The following is a 21,564-nucleotide window of genomic DNA, read 5'->3' on the forward strand; positions in this document are numbered from 1 at the left end:
TGAAAAATAGAGAGAAAAAGATTTAAAACAAAATCAAACAAATAAACAAAAAACAACAAAAGTCTTAGTAACCTATAGGATAATGTCAAAAGTTCTCACATACTATATATCTGGAGTCCCAGAAGAGAGATGGGGACAAAACAATTATTCTATAAAAATACTAAAGAGTACTAGAAGGACTAAAAATGATAAATAATTGAGTAAATAGAAAAGACTAATTTTTCTTAATTTGATTAACTTAATTTTTTTTAAGGATACATAGAATGGTTTAGAGCAAAAATTACAGCTTTGTATCATGAGATTTATGACATCTTTAACATAAAAGGACGAATGGAGGTTAAAGACAACTATACATACAAGATTCTACATCTTAGGTGAAAAGGTACAATACTAAAAAGTAGAACACAAAGTGTTAAATAAGTATACTGCAATCCCTTGAGCAACCACTAAAAAATAATGCAAGGAGGTGTAGTCCATAAAGCTAATATATAAATTGGAATGGAATTTTTAAATATATGTGGAATATATTTTCAACATATATATTCAAAATATATTCAACATTTGAAAGAAGTCACGAAAATCAGAAAGAAAAAAACTAATGAGAAAAACTAAAATAAAGAATTAAAATGATGATTAAATTCCAATCATAATAATAAAGAAAATTCAAGGGTTAACTGACAAATAAAAATAGGAGATTGAATAAAATTATTGTATCAATGTTAAATTTATTGAAATTGATAATTATGCTGTTGTTATACTAGAAAACCTAACTTTCTCTTATGAAATGTACAGTGAAGTATATAAATAATATATGCAACTTACACATAACAAATACCTATTTTGTATTTCTTTGGATATGGCAATAAATATCATTACCACTTATACTGGCAAAGTTGTTAATTTCATTAAATTTAAGAGACCCAAAAGCATACAATAAGAAAGTTCGCATTTACTAAGTATTTCCTATTTGCCAGGCACTTTACTGTATTAATTCATTTGTGTGTGAGAAGAAAAAGTTGATGAGTGGTATCAGTGAACATATATTATTTTATACTTAAATAAATTTAGAAGAACAGTTAAAATGAGCTCTTACCAGAAAATACATCATATAAACTTGTTCCATCACCGTTGTCATCATCTGCTGCCATGATCCTATTTCCTTTTGACAGTCGCCATCTAAAGTATTAAATATAAAGATTTTCCACTTAAAATCAACCTCACAAGTCAGAGAGTGAACCTAGCTTCAAGTTAAAAAGCAACTTCTAAATTTGGACACAATGAATAAATTCACTCCCTATCACACTTTTTAAAAAGTGCCTAACATTTTCCAAAACCTTAAACTTGCTTATTATAGTTAAGCCATGTCACAAAGTAAATGATGCTGATTTTATAAAATAGAACAAAACACAAATGAACTTTTATACAAAAGTAAGCCAACTATCATACTAAATAAGTACAATTACATGCTGAGTTCTAGGAGTCTTTTTAGCAAAACATCCAACCTGGGGTTGGTCTTGGGAACTTCACACTTACATGTTTTCACCAGTAAGAGAGTAAGACAGGAACAACAAAGAAATTTGATAATATACGAGGCCTGGTAAAGATGTGAGAAAAGAGGTATTCTCATACGTCACCCAAGTGTACACTGGTGCAAGCTGTACGGAGGCAATCTGACAACAGCTACCAAATTTTTAAATGCAAATCATCTTTGACCCAACAAGTCGTATCTAGTAATGTGTTCTACAGATATACAAGCACATGGTAAAGATGTACATAAACGAATAGTCAGTGCAGTGCTGTTTGTAGTGGCAAGAGTGGAAGCAACAAAAGAATCCAAAACAAACCAAAAAATGTGACTTATCTGACAGTCCAATCTGCCAGTAAAATGTGATGAATGGCGCCTATGGTCAATGAACTGTGGCTACTGAGGGTTATTAAGGATACCTAGAGCTGTGCACTTCCGCTCCCACCAAGATATACTCTTAACAGCCAGGTTACATTTCCTACCAAATCCAATTATGCCAGTTTCCTTATTTTTTTTAAGTAATATTATTAGGAGAGGCGCCTGGGTGGCTCAGTGGGTTAAAGCCTCTGCCTTCGGCTCAGGTCATGCAGGCACCCTCTTTTTTTGTTTTAAAGTAATATCGGGGCACCTGGGGGTCTCATTGGGTCAAAGCCTCTGCCTTCGGCTCAGGTCATGGTCCCAGGGTCCTGGGATCGAGCCCCACATCCAGCTCTCTGCTCAGCGGGGAGCCTCCTTCCTCCTCTCTCTCTGCCTGCCTCTCTGCCTACTTGTCATCTTTGCCTGTCAAATAAATAACATCTTAAAAAAAAAAGACTACTTTGCCTATTAAGTTAAAAGTAGGAAATCAATAGAACTGAAAAAAAACCTGGATCTTTTTATCCGTCACTGGTCTTAAATTTTTCTACAGTTGCTTACGGAAACATTGTCCACACCTTTATCTCTATAGGTTCCTGACCACTAAAAGTATGTTTTTAATTACTTACAAATTTAATACAAAGTGACAGCTCATTTCTTAGTCATGCCATATGTTACATTTAGAGTTCTTAAAAATTATTTTTGAGAATAATATACACAAGAATATGAAAGAGTCAAATTATATATGTGATTTCTCACCATGTACACATAAGAAGTTAAAGGAACTGTGGCCATTAATCATGTCTCTCAATTTCAGATCCACCCTTCTGTGATAATGAAGAATGACCTTGGAAATATTTCTCCTTTGTAACTGGCTCGGTGTTAAACCTTATCAGTAGAGCACTGGAGAGACACTGGAAAGGACAGTGTCCTAGGAAAGACACTTCCTAGTTTCAGTGTGCCTGGCTACTCAGGCTCCTGCAGAACATCTTTCTCTAGCATCTAGTTCCTGCAGCAGACAGTCTCTCCAGCACCAGGCTCCTGCAGGGCACCATCTCTCTATATACTTGCCTCCCATAAGTGAGGTTTCTATTAAAAAAGACTCCTGTAGGACCCAGCTTACTCCTGCTAGTCTCCTGGAGAGCACAGTTTCTCCAACTCTTGGATCCCACAGCACTTGACAGCCAGCAGCACCCAGGAGCTTCCTTATGCATCTCTTCTACCAGATTCAAAGCAGTGTCACCAGCAGGGCACTTAGCAACTTCTCTGCCCTTCACTTGTCCCCAGCCATGCACCTTCCAAGGAGGGCGAAGACAGCCCCTCCTTGGATGATCTATTTCAACCCTACAGGTACTGGCCACTCCCTCTATCTTCTTCTATTCCTACCTTCTTTAGAGTTATCTTTAACTCTTTTTTTTTTTTTTAAGATTTTATTTATTCATTTGACAGACAAAGATCACAAGCAGGCAGAGAGACAGGCAAAGAGAGAGGAGGAAGCAGGGTCCCTGCTGAGCAGAGAGCCCAGATGCGGGACTCAATCCCAGGACCCTGGGATCACGGCCTGAGCCGAAAACAGAGACTTTAACCCACTGAGCCACCCAGGAGTCCCTAGAGTTATCTTTAACTCTTACTAACCAATTCCCAGTTATTCTAACTGTTAATAATTCTTTTTCTAGAGGCACGGGGCTGGTATCATCAGTAGTAGAAAATGTGACTCTTGCTCTCAGGAACATGAGGTCAAGCCCCACACTGGGCATGGTGCCTACTTTTAAAAACTAACTAAATAAAATAATAATAATTCTTTTTTTTTTTTTTAAGATTTTATTTATTTATTTGAAAGAGAGACAGTGAGAGAGAACATGAGTGAGGAGAAGGTCAGAGGGAGAAGCAGACTTCCCATGGAGCTGGGAGCCTGATGTGGGACTCGATCCCGGGACTCCAGGATCATGACCTGAGCCGAAGGCAGTCGTCCAACCAACTGAGCCACCCAGACGCCCCAATAATAATAATTCTTTAAGTATTTTCTCTTCAAATTACTGTATGGTCTTTGTCTCCTGATTAAATCCTACCTGATACAGATAAGAGTCATAACAGAGATTTTAACACACTTTTCTCTGCTGATGAAACAGTTAATTAATGATACAAGTCTGAATACAAAACTGACAGATCTGACCTGATTTTCTATCTCTGCATGCAATAATTCAGAGAACTTATATTATGTTCAGGTACATCTATAAGAATTGACTGTCATGACAGTAATTTTTAACAAGTATCAAAGAACTTGTGTGAGAAATTATATCAGAACTTGTATCAACAAGTATCAGAGAACGAGCTTTTATCAAAACCAACAAAATTGGGGTGCCTGGGTGGCCCAGTGGGTTAAAGCCTCAGCCTTTGGCTCAGGTCATGATCCCAGGGTCCTGGGATTGAGTCCCACATCGGGCTCTCTGCTCAGCAGGGAGCCTGCTTCCTCCTCTCTCTCTGCCTGCCTCTCTGCCTACTTGTGATCTTTGTCTGTCAAATAAATAAATAAAATCTTTAAAAAAAAAACAACAACAACAACAACAAAATTCAGGGGTGTGTATCTGGCTCAGTCTGTACAGTACATGATTATTAATTTCAGGGTCTTGAGTTCAAGTCCCATGGTGCGCAGGGAGCCCACTTTTTAAAAATAAATAAATAAATAAAATTCGAAGTTAATACACTCTTAAATTTCCCAGCTCCTTTGGAAATTTGCAAAGAAAGATCAAAGAACAAATATTAATAGAAATGGGGAAACATAGAACTGAATCACAATGAATACACCATAAAGCAAAGTTTGTGGAATACAATCAAAATAATACTTTTAGAGGAAAAGAAGACAAAGTATTAATGGGTTCATCATCCAACTCGAGAAGTTAGAAAAAGGTCCAATAAATGTGTAAAAAAAAAAATGTTTAAAAATGTTTAAAAATAAACCAAAGAGGGGCGCCTGGGTGGTTCAGTGGGTTAAGGGTCCTGGAATCGAGCCCTGTGTCAGGCTCTTTGCTCAGCAGGGAGCCTGCTTCCCTTCCTCTCTCTCTGCCCACCTCTCTGCCTACTTGTGATCTGTCTGTCAAATAATTTAAAAAAACAAAAACAAAAACAAACAAAAACAAAGAAACACATAAAGGATAGAAATTAATAAAAAGCAACAAGCACTATAAAGATGAATAAATAGGGGCGTCTGGGTGGCTCAGTTGGTTAAGCCACTGCCAGCTGCTCAGGTCATGATCCCAGAGTCCTGGGATCAAGTCCCACATTGGGCTCCCAGCTCTGCGGGGAGTCTGCTTCTCCCTCTGACCTTCTCCCTCTCATGCTCTTTCTCTCTCAAATAAATAAATACAATCTTTTAAAAAAATAAAATAGAGATGAATAAATACATTTATATTTATGTTAGTTCTTCAAAAGACAAATTAAATAGGCATATCCTGGGCCAAACTGGTTAAGAGAAAGTAGGTACAAACATTAGGAATAAGAAAGGAGGGGCATCGGGGGTGCCTGGGTGGCTCAGTGGTTTAAGCCTCTCGCTCAGGTCATGATCTCGGGGGTCCTGGGATTAAGCCCTACTTCCCGCATTCTGCTCAGCGGGGAGCCTGCTCCCCCCCCCCCCCGCCTGTCTTCTGCCTACTTGTGATCGCTCTGTCAAATAAATAAATAAAATCTTTTTTTTTTTTAATAAATAATATCTTTAAAAAAAAAAAGAAAAAGAAAAAGAAAAAGAAAGGAGGGGCACCTGGGTGGCTCAGAGGGATAAGCCACTGCCTTTGGCTCAGGTCATGATCTCAGGGTCCTGGGATGGAGTCCAACATAGGGCTCTCTGCCCTGCTTCCCCCTGCCTCTCTGCCTACTTGTGATCTCTCTCTCTCTGTCAAACAAACTAAAAAGAAAAAAAGAAAAAGAAAGAAAGAAAGAAAAGAAAGGAGTGACAGCTTCATCTACAGCAGAGATTCCATTATTGAAAGAAAGCTCTAAGCAAAATATATCAGTGTCCTTTCTATATATGGCCTCTTCTCAATTTAAGATTACATTTTTGTGGAAATTCCTAAAGAAATGTCCATCTCACCCACTGGACTGTAAGCTCCATGAAGACCAGGACTGGCTCTGTCTGTTCATCAGTGTATACCCAGCTCTCAGCACAGGGCCTTGCAAGTCAGTAGGTAATAAAAAAAGTATCTGTTGAATTACTGATATTCCTAATCTATTCATGACAACTCTGAATTTCCTAGCTTTGATAACAAGGTAGTCACACCTTTAACTGAAATAGAGAACCAAAGAAAGTAGGATGAATTATCTGTAGGACATGCAGGTAAAGATGTCTAAAGAGATAACTGAAAACTAAAGTATGCAGCACAAAAGACAAAATGTAATTGGTAAAGGTCAGATTACTCTCTTGAAATCACAAAGGCCAGTGATTCTCCAGGAAGAGGGAGGAGGAAGAGGAAGGATTACGTACTAGAATCCCTCGGAAAGAGGGATTTATTCACATGTGCTCTCACCTTCCCCCAAATGAGGATCTCAATATATAATGCAAGGTACTACTGACAGAGGAAGTGTTGTACCTATGCAAAGTGGAGAGGCAAAATTTTACATGTTGAGAACCATGATGATGAAAGAAAATTGCTGCAAGGTTACTCATAAACATTTTACGAACAATCCTAATGGATTCAGATGTGAAGATGAAGCAGATGAGAGAAGGATTACCTTGTCTTTTGTGACAGGACAATGTTGTAAAAAGACAGTCTAAAGGCAATTTCCTTTAAAAAAGAAAAAAAAATGAAAGACTGAAATAAGCACCTGTAGAGAAAAACAGGAAAAAGCAAGGGGAGGAGAGTGTATTTTAAGGTTCATGGGAAAGGCTAAATGTAATACAGCAAGATTCCTGAAGAAAATGTAAAGGGAAAACAATAACAAACGCTATATAAACTGAACACTATATGCCTGGACCTTAAATGTTCCAAATACATTGATTTCAATCTTCTCAAAGTCCCATAAAGTACATACTATTCTTTTTCCCGTTTTATAGATGAGGAAACAAATAACAAATGATTAAGAAATTTGTTCCAAGGTCAAACAGCTGATAAGTGGCATATCTGGGATTAGATTCCAGCTCCTTCATTAAAGCCAAATGACAAAATCAGGAATATTCGCCAGAGATAAAAGTATATTTTTTTTCTTGAAAGTGGGCCACCTCTTGTGAAATGGGAAGAAACGCTAGAAGATCATTGGGGTGGGGGTTGGGGAATTCTTGCCCTGGTCTCAGTCCCACTCCAGTCAAAGCAGCACTGAGCAAGATGGGGGAGGGGCACTGAGGAAGGGGAAAGGTTTGGAGCTGTAGGTGTGGAGGATGCAAAAGACCAGGGAAGAATCCGGGAAGGACTAGGACCGAATCAGAGTCAACGTCAACTTGATCCCTCAAGCACAAACCCTGCGCTTCTGCTATTTCTACAGTAACATCTGAGTTGGGGCCAACTATGTGTCAGGCGCTGTTTTGGGCTTCGTGGAGATCAAGATAACTTCTCCGGGTATTACGGTCTCGGAAACAACCAACATCAGTGATGACCTGACATTAAGGAAAGCCACATTCCTCCAGAATCGCATGAGAAAGCTGTAAGGAGTACATTCCACGACAAGATTGGGTTGGGGGGGAGGGGCGGGAGGAGCAGTCGAAAGGGCAGTTCCTACGTGCGCTCGCCCCAAACACCCCTAGATACTCTCGAAGAACCAAAGAGCGACACGAATGAGAGACCAGAAACTGCACCCGAGGGCGGCGGGAACGCAGCTACCTGCGGGCCCCGGACACCAGGCGCGCCCCCCTCCCCCGACTCCGCGGCTCCCTTGGACTCCCTGGCTCCCCAGAAACCTCCGGCTTCCGCTCGGGGCACTACCACGCCATTCAGTCTCTTCCCCAACAGCCCCGAGCGGACCAGACCCCCAAATCAACTTACCCGCCCTGCCTAGCCCAAGAGAGCCGGGGATCCCTTCTGGACACCGAGGTCTCCCAGGCATCTCCACCAATGCCAGAACGCACTCAGGACGCGAAGGCGGGACTGAGCATCCATGGCCAATCAGACCAGACGTAAAGTACGTCCCGGCGCACATAACTAGTTCCCGCCTTTGGGAGGGCGGAAAAAAAAAAACACGGTTGGCGCCAAACTCGCGTAGGCTTGTGCGGACTTTAAGAGAAAGGGGCGGAGCCTAGGCCGGCCGGGGCGGGTGGGTGGAGCTTCACTCCAGGAAGGGGCGGAGCTTCAAAGAAGGTTGGGGCGGAGTCTGGGAGAAGCTCTTTAATGAAAGGGAAAGTAAGCTCTAAGAAGGCTCTGTCATTTATTTAGTCCTTTATTCTATAAATTCTATTGAATGTCAACCGCGTGCTAGACGTAGTGCTGGACTCTGGCTCCATAATGATAAATAAGCTCTGTTCCTTGCCCCCGGACACTTTCCCGCTTGATAGGAAAACAATTTATCCTTGGGCATTGGGAATTTCGAAGAGAGGACACCAATGCAAGTAGGGTAGGAGGAACAGGAGAGCTTTTTAGAGGGTAGAATACCCGAATTGTCTTATAGCAGTTGAAGATACTAGAGATGCTTGTAGGGTCTAGCCTCCAGAGGCGGGGTCTACGCCATTATTGGTGGGGAAGTAGAACAGAGATGACTTCCTCTGCTACCTGATCTGGGGATCTTCATCCTGTCGCTAGCCTTTTCCTCCTGTTTGTGCATTTTAATAACTTGTAACTGCCAATATGAACTTCTTACATATTTTTAAAAATTTTTGGAAAGATCCCCATTTGAGAAAGTATGTTCTGGAGGAACACTGGTTTCCTGGATTCTACCCCAACCAACTTTGTTTCTGAGAAGTTAGTCAAGCATTCCAGGCAGTGGAGACTCAGAAAGAGTAGAGGGTGTGCAACTACCAGGTGTTTTGTTGCGGGAGCGTGAAATGTGAGATGAGGCTGGTGGGGAAAGCAGGGGTCAGAACTTAAAAGACCTTGGATACTTGGAATTTACCTTTAAATGATGAGGCATTGGGGAAACCACTGAAGGATTTTACTCTTGGTGTGGTCGTGATCTGATTTGCATTATTAAAGCCCTCTGACCTTGAGAAGGAGAATTTTGAGATGCTCTAACAATGATCCAAGCCAGAGAAAATGAGATCTGGAAGAAGTGGTAGGTAACAGAGAGGATAGATTTAAGATATTTAGGAGATAAAATCACAAAACTTGGCAATGGATTGAAGATGGGCTTTCAGCATGGGTGCGTAATGATGACACTCATCAAAAAATGGGGCGCCTGGGTGGCTCAGTGGGTTAAGCCTCTGCCTTCAGCTCAGGTCATGATCTCAGGGTCCTGGGATCAAGCCCCGCATCAGGCTTTCTGCTCAGCAGGGAGCCTGCTCCCTCCCTCTCTCAGCCTGCCTACTTGTAATCTCTCTCTGTCTGTCAAATAAATAAAAAATATTTGTTGAGAACATAAAATATATATCTCAAAAATAACTGAAGTCTTCCCCAAAACTTTTCTTCCAGACAAGAATGGCCCTATTACTGAAGTCCTTACAAAGCCTCTCATTTTACTGGTACTTAGTAAAAACTTTACACTGAATAGAAAGTAGTGATTGGTTTAAAAATATTTGCTTGGAGGGGCACCTGGGTGGCTCAGTGGGTTAAGCCACTGCCTTTGGCTCAGGTCATGATCTCAGGGTCCTGGGATCGAGTCCCGCATCGGGCTCTCTGCTCAGCGGGGAGCCTGCATCCCCCTCTCCCTCTTTCTGCCTCTCTGCCTACTTGTGATCTCTCTGTCTGTCAAATAAATTAAAAAAAAATCTTTAAAAAAATATATATTTGCTTGGAAAGACATCAATCAGTGCCAACTTGGGAATTTGGGATGCTTCTAGAAGTCACATGAAGGAATCATTATTTTCTTTAAAGGAAAGGAAATATAACACAGTTACATGTTTTATAAAATCTGAAGTCACAATTGCAAATGTTGCTTTAAAAAAGAAAAAAAGCAATTTCTAGGGGAGCCTGAATGGCTCAGTTGGTAGAGCATGCAACTCTGGATCTTGGGTAGTGAATTCAAGCTCACTGTTGGGGATAGAGGCTACTTTTTTTTCGTATTTATTTTTATTTGTTTTTATTATTAACATATAATGTATTTTTGCTTCAGGGCTACAAGTCTGTGATTCATCAGCCTTTTTAAAATTTTTTTGAAGATTTTTTTTTATTTACTTATTTGACAGATGGAGATCACAAGTAGGCAGAGAAGCAGGCAGAGAGAGAGGAGGAAGCAGGCTTAGCCACCCAGGCACCCCTGAGATTCATCAGTTTTAAACAATACACAGCACCCACCACAACACATAACCTCTCTAGTGTCCATCAAACAGCTACCTCATCCCCCATACCCTTCTCCTCTCCAGCAAGGATAGAGCTTACTTGAAAAACAACAACAGCAACAGAAAATAAGCAATTCCTGAAGATGTCTATATGTACTTCCATGGGGGTAATCTATAAGATTATAGTGTTAAGAAAGGAAAAAGTACAGTATGATATGCTGGCTTTCGTGTAAGAAAGAAAATGAGGAAAATTATATATATATATATATGTATATACATATATATATATGTATATATTTGCTTGTTTTTGCATAAGAAACACTTGAAGGGTAAATTAAAACCTAATAAAAGGGTAACTTACTAGGGAAGAAGACTGGCTGGAACGGATAGAGAGGAAAGGGAAACTCCTTTGAGTATGCCTTTTTTTAAATGTCCATTTAAGTATTTTTATATGCAAATATACATAGCTTTTCTTCCTTTTTTAACAACTGCTTTATTTTTTTATAAAAGCTTTTTGACATATAATCCACATACCATATATTTCACCTATTTAAAGTACAAAGTTGCCTTTTTATAACTTTTGCTTTTGCTTCATGGAAGTGTTTCATATATTCAAAGATTGAATCAAATCAGAAGGAAAAATTCTAAAATGAAAAATAAATTGAAATAAATGAAACTATGTAAACAAGAAAAACATAAGCAAACTAAATGATTATCTCAAGTGACATTTAATCACAGTGTTCTGACTACACACCATTAGTAAGATATATTCCAAGCACAAAAAGAACTGCAGAGAAATCTTATAATGTATGTACCAGTTTTAATGTTAGTCTTAATATTGTAATTTTGAAACCATTTAATGTATATTGTAAGACAATATGTAATATTTTTAGGAATCAAGATATTTAGTGAAAGAGAAAAGAGATCCAAACATAAAATCAAAAAAATTAAGGGGGAAGGAGAATGATAAAAAAAAATTTAGGGGGAAATCTTATACTGTTTTATCTGAATTGGAAATGCCAACATGACCTCATGATCTTTTAAAAATATGTATTTCTTGGGGTGCTTGGGTGGCTCAGTTGGTTAATGTCTGCCTTTGGCTCAGGTCATGATCCCAGGGTCCTGGGATGGAGCCCCACATCAGGCTCCCTGCTCATGGGGAGCCTGCTTCCCCATGGTTGTGTTCATTCTCAAATAAATAAAATCTTTAGAAAATAAAGGTATTTTTTATTTCTTTTCCTTAAAGAGTCTATAAGAAATACCTGACTAGCAATGCATTTGACAATAACTTTTGACTTCCCCCAAACCTAACTACTAATAGCTTTCTATTAACCAGAAGCTTAAGCAATAATAAAAACAGTCAATTAACACATTTTGTAATGTTATATGTATTATACTATATTCTTAAAATAAAGTAAGCTAGAGTAAAGGAAATGTTATTGAGAAAATCATAAAAATTCCTAAGAAAAAGAAAATGCATTTATAGTATTATACTATATTTATTAAAAAAAAAAAAAAAAAGTTGGGTTAAGCCGCTGCCTTTGGTTCGGGTCATGATCTCAGGGTCCTGGGATCGAGTCCCGCATCAGAGTCTCTGCTCAGCAGGGAGCCTGCTTCCCTCTCTCTCTCTCTGCCTACCTCTCAGCCTACTTGTGATCTCTGTCAAATAAATAAATAAAATCCAAAAAAAAAAAATAGTGGGGCACCTAGGTTGCTCAGTCGTTGGACATCTGCCTTTAGCACAGGTCATGATCCCAGGGTCCTGGAATCCAGCTCCATATTGTGCTCCCTGCTCAGAGGGGAATCTGCTTCTCCCTCTTCCACTCCCCCTGCTTGTGTTCCCTCTATCACTGTATCTCTCTCATCAAATAAATAAATAAATAAATAAAATAATAAATAAAATAAAATCTTTTAAAATAATTAATTTTTTGGGGACGCCTGGGTGGCTCAGTTGGTTGGACGACTGCCTTCGGCTCAGGTCATGATCCCGGAGTCCCGGGATCGAGTCCCGCATCGGGCTCCCAGCTCCATCGGGAGTCTGCTTCTTCCTCTGACCTTCTCCTCGCTCATGCTCTCTCTCTCACTGTCTCTCTCTCAAATGAATAAATAAAATCTTAAAAAAAATAAAAAATAAAAAAAAAATAAAATAATTAATTTTTTTTAAAAAATCCAGATGTATGTAGACCTGCTGTTCAAAGGTTGACTATATTCTTATTAGTTAGTGAACAACTGCCAACTGATGCATTCAGATCCTTTTTTTAAGAAGTGAGGTAACTTGCATTACACATTTTTTTTTTATATTTTATTTTATTTATTTGACAGAGAGAATTCACAAGTAGGCAGAGAGGCAGGCAGAGAGAGAGCAGGAAGCAGGCTCCCTGCTGAGCAGAGAGCCCGATGTGGGACTCGATCCCAGGACCCTGAGATCATGACCTGAGCCGAAGGCAGCGGCTTAACCACTGAGCCACCCAGGCGCCCCTTCAGATCCTTTTTGTAAGAGAGTTTCAAACATGAAATACACAGGAGAGAGATAAAGGTGATTGATACAGCTGAAACCGTAAGGACAGGGAGGGACAGAAGAGTGAAACAATAGAAAGGAACTTTGACAGTCATTACAAAAATGGGCAATAGACCCAGATGCTTTTTTTTTTATTATTCCATTTATTTGTCAGAGAGAGAGAGAGAACACAAGACACAAGCAGGAGCAGCAGGAGGCTGAGGGAAAAGCGGGCTCTCTGCTGCTTCCCACGGTGAAGTGGGACTTAATCCCAGGACCCTGGGATCATGCTCTACAGCCAAAGACAAATACTTAACCGAGCCACCCCCGGCGTCCAACTAAGATTCTTTTAAGACCATGACAAGACTACTGTCAGTCATTAGCATTCCTTCTGAGGCATGGGGAACAGGGAGCCACTGCTCCTGGATGCCCCAGAAACTCACTGCCAGCTTCTTGGGCTCCCTTTCCTTCCCCATGCATCTTTCACTGCACCTCAGCACTTTTTTCTTCCTTGTAACTTAGAAGAGCCAAACTCTTGGTGTGGCACCGTCAAATGTTGATTCTCTTATTTTCTTCAGTATCTCATTTGTTCAATATTATTCTTCACTGTAATGAACACTTATTGAAGACATTATAGGCTAGGCAATATACTAGGTGCTGTGGTTGCTTAAAAAGAATTTAGGGGTGCCTGCCTGATACACACATATTTTTTTTTCCTACGGGATATTGACATGGTGAGTGTAGTTGGATTCATAGCATCTATTTGTGTGAAGTGGCTAGAAGACTGTGTCCACAGCATTGGAAAAATATACACTCTAGGAAGAAGTTGCTGTTCTTGGGCAGTGGCATTAATTCAATCATTCAGAAAGCACTTACTGAGTGTGCTCTATGTGCTAAGAACATAAAGAGAAAGGCCCAAACCCAGTGAAGAAGGATGACTGACAATTCTAAATGGCAGCATGTGGAACAGTTCTGCTTCAGGATCCCTGCTCAGTGGGGAGCCTGCTTCTTCCTTTTGCCCCTGCCCTTCCCCCTCCTTGTGCATGCTTGTTTACATGTGAACTCTCTCTATGTCAAATAAATAAATAAAATCTTTTTTTTTCCTCAAAGATTTCTTTAAAGATTTTACTTATTTATTTGACACACACACACACACACATAGAGTGAGAGAGGCAACACAAGCAGGGGGAGTGCGAGAGGGAGAAGCACACTTCCCACTGAGCAGGGAGCCTGATGTGGGGGCTCAATCCCAAGACCCTGGGATCATGACCCAAGCAGAAGGCAGACACTCAAAGACTGAGCCACCCAGGTACCCCACAAAAATTAAATCTTGAAAAAGAAAATAAAAGAAAAGTAGATCATGTTAATAACAGTGGAAATGGAAGGAGTGAAGTCTATTCCAAGCACAGAGTGCAGTAGGAACAAATGCAAGGGAGGAGAAAACAGTATGGTTTGTTAGGAGAATAATGTTCTACATGGTTGTATAATGAACTTCCTTAGTTCACAAATAGTTATTGAGTCTATTGTGTGAGCCAGCCAGTTTTCTTGATGGGATTCTATGGTAAAACTACCTACCTCATAGGTTATTGTGAAGATGAAGTGGGTTGGCATATGTAAAACACCTAGAAAGGTCCCTGGCATCAGGTACTTACCTATTATCACTAGAAATATGAACATGAATCATATATAGTCTCTCACCCCCAAGAACCTTGACTCAGTTGGGGTGGGCAGGGAGACAAAAGAAACAATTTCATCAAGTGCTACAAGGGATACCTTCTTCTGGGAAAGGTCTCTCAGATACAGTGACCTTTAAGCCAAGACCTGAAAATGCAACAGTTAGGCAAGGGAAAGGGTGGGAGTAGGGTGGGGATGCATTCTAAACAAAGGAATAGTATAATTAGAGGCCTGCAAGCTAAATAAGGCCAATGAAAGTGGTTCTGGAGGGGGTGCCTATATGGCTCAGTTGGAAGGACAAGCAACTCTTGATCTCAGGGCTATAAGTTTGAGCCCCATATTGGGTGTAGAGGTTATTTAAAAATAAAATGTTTGGGCACCTGGATGGCTCAGTCCATTAAATGTCTGCCTTTGGCTCAGGTTATGATTCCAGGGTCCTGGGATGAAATCTTGCATGGAGCTCCCTGCCCAGTGGGGAATCTGCTTCTCCCTCTCCCTCTGCCCCTCCCCCTGCTCATGCACTCTCTCTCTCCCTTTTTCTGTCTCAAATAAATATATAAAATCTTTAAAAATAATAATAACAAAGATAAAATCTTTAAGGGAAAAAAAGAAGATGAGGGACGCCTGGGTGCCTCAGTCAGTTAAGCAACCAACTTTTGGTTTCGTCTCAGGCCATGATCTTGGGGTCCTAGGATAGAGCCCTGCATCAGGCTCTTTGCTCAGTATGGAGTCAGCTTGAGGGTCTCTCTCTCCCTCTCTCTCTGCCCCTCCCCAGCATGTTGTTAGCATTGTTGAAACAAATTAAAGGCAACATTCTTGCCAAGAGAATTAGTGTATGCACTGAACCCTCTAAGAGTACAGATAGTGCCCTGAAAAAAAGTGAAGGGAAACAATCAGGAAAATAAGGAAGCCATAGAGAAAGATAATTGGGTTCTTCTGGAGCACCAGCCTGCTCACCCAGAGAAGCACACTTTGTGAGAGCCAAAGGAAAGAAGCCTCAGCTGCTGGAATCCATTTCTTATGAATTCATGGCATAATGAGTATAAAAAATTGACCCTCTAGGATATAAAAGAAAGATAGACGATATCATTAATCATTAAAGAAATGCAAATTATTGAGACAATGGTGAGATACTACTAATCCCTATGAAAATGACTAAAACAGGGACAACCGGATGGCTCATTCGGTTGAGCATCCAACTCTTGGTTTTGGCTCAGGTTATGATCTCAGGGCCCTGAGGTCAAGACCCATATTGGGCTCCAGACTCAACTGGGAGTCTGCTTGAGATTCTCTCCCTCTGACTGTCCTCCCGTCTCTCACCCTCTCTTGCAAATAAATAAATAAATAAATCTTTTTAAAAAATGGCTAAAATTAAAAAAACAGTAGTAACAGCAAATGCTGGCAAGGATGTGGAAAAACTAGATCTCTTGTACATTGGTGGTGGGCATATAAAATGATACAGCCACTCCATAAAACAGTTGGTTTGATCTCATATGAGTTGTGCGATTGAGCCCCTCCTCAGGCTCCATTCTGGTGAAGTCTGCTTGAGATTCTCTCTCTCAACTCCTCCCATCCTCTAAAATAAATAAATAATTAATTTGAAAAAAAAACCATGCAGTTACTGTACAACCCAGCAATCGCTGTTATGGGAAGTATCTCAGAGCAATGAAAACATGTGTATGTTAAAAGCCTGTACGTTGGGGCGCCTGGGTGGCTCAGTGGGTTAAAGCCTCTGCCTTCGGCTCAGGTCATGATCTTGGGTCCTGGGTTTGAGCCCCAAGACAGTCTCTCTGCTCAGCGGAGAGCCTGTGTCCCCCTCCCTGTCTGCCTGCCTCTCTGCCTACTTGTGATCTCTGTCTGTCAAATAAATAAATAAAATCTTTTTTAAAAAAAACCAACCAAACAAAACAACACTTTTTATTTTTTAAAAGATTTTATTTATTATTTGACAGAGAGATACACAGGAGAGAGGGAATACAAGCAGGGGGAGTGGGAGAGGGAGAAACAGACTTTCCGCTGAGCAGGGAGCCAGATGCTGGGCTCCATCCGAGTTCCCTGGGATCACGACCTGAGCTGAAGGCCGAAGCTTAACGACTGAGCCACCCAGGCGCCACTAAAACACTTTTTAGAGGCGTAACTTACACAAGGTGCACAAATCTTGCGTACAGTTGTTTTTCTGCTTTTTAAAAATTTATCTACCAGAGTAACACCACCGAGAGGAAGACCATGAAAAACTTCCATCACCATAGGATGTTCCCTCAGGTCCCCTGGCTGTCCATACTCTATAAGGCAACCATTAGCCTGACTTAGTCATTATTTTGGCTTGTTTCTGAACTTCACGTAAATGTGAAGCTCTATTCCACTCTTTTTAACGGCTTCTGAATATTCTATAACGTATATACCAGACTTTAATTAAGCATTCCCTAACTGAGCCCCTACTTCCGACATTTATATTATGAAAATTGCAAGAGGCGTGCTTGTCATACTTCCACAGGAGGGAGGCACGGTGGACTGAGACCTCCCTCGCTTCCCCGGCCTAGCGGAATCTCCGGTCTCGCTGTCCACCACACCTTGCCTCCGAACCTACCCTCACTGTATGCAAGAGATGCGGATCACACCAGCGGTCCGCTTCTACTCCCCTCCCGGAACTGTCGCGCTATGGACTCCGGCTGTTTCCGCTGCTGGGGGGGCGGGGCTGGGGCCGCCCTGCCGTCGCGGTCGCAGACTGGTGACGGAGGGCGCCGCGTGCTCCCCCACGTGTGCTGCAGTTCTCCCGGTGTCTGCGGGGCAGCCGGGGTGCTTTCCCTGGGGGCGTAGTTGCTGGCGCCTCCGGTGCGGGATCTCAGCGGCTCGGGGACTCCGAGCGCTAAGCAGGGAGCGCTGGTGGCCGTCGGGGACAGAGGGCCTGCGGTCATGGAGCACCTTTTCCTGGATGTGGCGGCCGCGCCGCTTCGCTTACTCGCTGCCAAGAACGAGAAGACCCGCAGCGAACTGGGCAGGTTCTTGGCCAAACAGGTAAAAGAAGGAGGGAGAGGGAAATCGCCAGGCAGATCCCGGCCGCCCCCCTCGCAAGTGCCCTGCGGCCCTGAGCTAGACGCGCTACTTGAAGGGAAGAGAGTAGCGGCGTTCTGTCACCCCGGTCCCCTTCCCAGGGCTGGTGGCCAGGGGCGGAGACGTCCGCGCGTGTTTGAAGAAATCGGAAGAAAGCTTTTGTGTTTATCGGAGAGACCCTTCCGTTCTTTCCACCAGCGGACGACCCTGCAACTCTGAGGGAGAGGTGGCTTTCCGAAAGAGATGTGGTTGGTTTTTCTTTAATTGAGATTGTATCTTTGCCCTTTTGCCGTGTATATTCCTCTAGTGTGCCAAGTCTAAGCCACCCCTGTTAGAGTGACTGTTTTTCTTTCCTGCCCCATCCCGTAGTTTTGGCCAGCTGACACGTATTGATTGCGCTCCTGCTTTGCGTGAGACACGGCGTGGTTCTCTCAACAGACAGAAATTCGTTACGGTCTTTGCCTCCAGGGAATTTAGCATCTATTTTTGGAGACAGTTCATAAACACAGAAAACCACCAAGGGCCAAAGCAAGACAGCTAGTGCTAACGGTGTGACATTAACCATTATCAGGTGAATTAGAATCTTCTAGGAAATAGGTTTTTGGCCTTTTAAGAGCCTTCTCTTGACTCCCTGCTGTCTGAGTTGAGGACCTCTATCATGCATTTTTTTCACGTTGCATGCTAATTTCCTGTTTTATGCTTCTCCACCCCTCAATATCTTTGAGTTTCTTGATAGTAGAAAATTTGTTTTTTTTCTTCTAACTCCAGCATCTATGATTTATTTATTCAGTCATAAATGCATCGTGTACATATATATTCCATTCCTTAGTAAGCATCGAGTGTATTTTGGGTCAGGAGCAGTAGAGAACTAACATGAGAGGCACTTCTGTTTGGTGACAACAAATTGGAAGTGTAAAGGGGAGGGAGATACCCTGGGGTTTCTGGCTTCTGAGACCCAGTGAAAGGAATCACTAAACAAATGGTGAGCTGTAGAAAGAACTCAGTTTTGATGGGTAGAACTAAGGAAAGAGATCATCAGTTTGTATGAGCTGAGCTTCTGGTGACAGGCTCCTGAGTTATGTTGCTAGAGGTATTTTTCTGTAAGTGGGCTTTAGAATTTAGAGCACAGGTTCTGAATCTGGGGATCATGGACCAGCAACAGGAGATTATGTTTCCACACTAGTGTAATTGGATGTAAAATTAGTGTTTATGTATTGGGAGTAGTGTGGGGAAATGGTTTGTGGTCTTTATTTGATAAAGTTTTAGAAAATCTGACACACATGTGAGAACCACTTGTGTGGATTCTGAGATTGTATAGAAATAGTATTGGACCTGGAAGCTAATCGAAAGATCAGTTGAATTAGGAGATTAGGTCACCTTTGTCTCTCCCTTTTTTTTGCTTCACATTGTCTGTCAAATTCTGTCCTACCTGAGATGTTTTTCAGGTTTGTTCCTTGAACCATTTTCAGTAATCATTTCAAGACTTTCACTCAGAAGAGTTGATTGTATTGCCATTCTGCATTTCTCCTATTTTTGGAAACAAAACAATTTTTACTGGAAAGCAGAGACTTTTGAAACACGATTCTCTTTGCAGTTAAGATCTGAAGTAAGAATTTTTTTAGGATTGTGGGGTTTAAAATTATTTTTTAAAAATTTTTTATTTTTATTTATTTATTCTAAAGATTTTATTTATTTATTTGACAGACATAGATCACAGGTAGGCAGAGAGGCAGGCAGAGAGAGAGGAGGGGAAGCAGGCTCCCCGCCAAGCAGGGAGCCCGATTCGAAGCTCCATCCCAGGACGCCAGGATCATGACCTGAGCCGAAGGTAGAGGCTTAACCCACTGAGCCACCCAGGCACCCTGTGGGTTTTTTTTTTTTTTAAGTTTTTAAAAAAGATTTTATTTATATGACAGAGAGAGATGCACCAAGAGAGGGAACACAAGCTGTGGGAGTGGGAGAGGGAGAAGCAGGCTTCCCACTGAGCAGGGAGCCCGATTCAGGGTTTGATCCCAGGAGCCTGGGATCATGACCCGTGTGACCCGTGCTGAGCTGAAGGCAGGTGCTGAACCAACTCAGCCCCCCAGCACCCCCCCCCCTTTTTAATGCTCTTTATCTCAGCTGGTGATATCACCTTTTCTCTATCCAGTCACTTTAGAGAGGGGAGTGTCCTCACTCTTTTCACTCTTTTTCCTTCACATATAGCCATCTTCCATGTTTTATTTACTTAGTATTGAATCTGTTCCTTCTTTTTCATCCCTCCTACCACCACCATCCTATAATTCTGACTCCATTCTTGTGTGTGTATTTTCCAACATCTCCAAGCAATTCTCAGACTGGAGATAACATCAGATCCCACATGTTAGGCGTTCAGTCCCATAATACTGTGCCCCACCCTCCCCAATTCAGGTGCCAGTCAAAAGTCCAGGTTGTCACCTGTACTTCTAACCAACTGGCTGCAGATTGCAAGTTCCTACAGCCCCCTCCTTGGGTTTGATTAAATTGCTAGAGTGGCTCACAGAACTCAGAGAAACATTGTACTTACTAGATCAATGGATTATTATAAAGGGATATAAATCAGCAAATGCCAGATGAAAGAGATGCATAGGACAAGCTATGTGAGAGGGAGTGCAGAGCTTCCATGCCCTCTCTAGAGGTGACACTTTATCTCCACGTATCTAAATCTTCTCTGACTTGGAAGCTCTCCTGACCAAGTCTTTTGGGGTTTATATGGAAACTTATTACATAGGTATGATTGGTGAAATCATTAGCCGTTGGTGTTGGAAACCACCGTCCAACCCCTGACCCGTAAGGTGCAGGTGGAGGTAGGACTGAAAGTTTCAAAACTGTAATAATTTGGTTGGTTTTCTTGACAACCAGTCCCCGTACTTGGGTCTTTCCAAAATTTACCTCCATGGGGCACCTGACTTGCTCAGTTGGTAGAGCATACTGCTCTTGATCTTGGGGTAGTGCATTCAAGCACCATGTAGGGCCTAAAACTTATTTTATTTTAAGATTTTATTTATTTATTTGACAGACAGAGATCACAAGTAGGCAGAGAGGCAGGCAAAGAGAGAGGGAAGCAGGCTCCCCGCTGAGCAGAGAGCCCGACCCGGGGCTCAGAGTCAGGACAGCGAGATCATGACCTGAGTGAAAGGAAGAGGCTTTACCCCACTGAGCCACCCAAGTGCCCCTAAAACTTATTTTAAAAACAAACAAACAAACAAAAAAACTAAACCCATAAAATTCACCTCCTTAGCGTAACAGGATAACAAAATACACCTCTACCACTCTCCTCATAGGAAATTCCAAGGGTTTTTAGGAAAATGTACTATTGTAAATCATGAGCCATCTGGGTGACTCAGTCTGTTAAGTGTCTCACTCTTGGTTTTGACTCAGGTCAAGATCTCATGGGTCATGAGATCAAACCTGGTCCCAGCTCTGTGCTCACCTGAGAGTCTGCTTGAGGATTCTTTCCCTCTACCCCTACCCCCATGTGCATGAAGCTCTCTTTCTCTCGAATAAATACATCTTTTAAAAATGCTTTATAAATCACAGTATCACACATCCTTACCTCCTTCATCACTGTCTGTGTTCAGGAAGAGCAGAGTGCTTCAGATACTGGAACTGAAGGATGGCTGAAAATCACATCTATTCTCTTAATTCCTTTTGGGGCCTTGAACAAGATATTTAACTCTCCTGAGTCTCAGTTTCTTGATATATTACATGTAGCAGCTGCTAAACAGTTGCAAGGATTTTGGAGCCAGACTGTGACATGGATTGCTAGTTATGCGACTAGCTTTGTGACCTTAGACCCCGCCCCTGCCCTCCTTTAAAAGATTTTATTTGTTAAAAAAAAAAAAAAGATTTTATTTATTTATTTGCCAGAGAGGGAGAGAGAGAGAGCACAAGCAGGCAGAGTGGCAGGCAGAGGCAGAGAGAGAAGTAGGCTCCTGGCTGAGCAAGGAGTCTGGGGTGGGCCTCGATCCCAGGATCCTGGGATCATGACCTGAGCCGAAAGCAGTTGCTTAACCGAGTGAGCCACCCAAATGTCCCAACGCCCTTTTTTATTTTTCAATATCCTTATCTGTAAAATGGGGTTGTTACCACTTTATG

At 41.7% G+C, this 21,564-nt stretch overlaps 2 protein-coding genes across 3 annotated transcripts in view; one reads left to right on the forward strand and one right to left on the reverse strand.

Moving 5' to 3' along the window:
- The window catches only part of CASP8AP2 (caspase 8 associated protein 2), a 21,301-nt gene extending 20,125 nt beyond the window's left edge, over positions 1 to 1,176 (reverse strand). Inside the window, exon 1 of the mRNA XM_082730559.1 lies at positions 1,075 to 1,176. The gene's annotated coding sequence lies outside the window, so the exon portion shown is untranslated. The remainder of the gene's footprint in view (positions 1 to 1,074) is intronic.
- Positions 1,177 to 17,094: 15,918 nt separating this feature from the next.
- MDN1 (midasin AAA ATPase 1) overlaps positions 17,095 to 21,564 on the forward strand; it is a 167,406-nt gene continuing 162,936 nt past the window's right edge. For both annotated transcript variants that reach the window (XM_082730557.1, XM_082730558.1), the window contains exon 1: positions 17,095 to 17,412. In XM_082730557.1, the coding sequence (XP_082586683.1) occupies positions 17,311 to 17,412 (102 nt within the window). In that variant the 5' untranslated portion in view covers positions 17,095 to 17,310. The remainder of the gene's footprint in view (positions 17,413 to 21,564) is intronic.

The sequence above is a fragment of the Mustela nivalis genome (assembly GCF_964662115.1).
Source record: "Mustela nivalis genome assembly, chromosome: 5".
NCBI lineage: Eukaryota > Metazoa > Chordata > Mammalia > Carnivora > Mustelidae > Mustela > Mustela nivalis.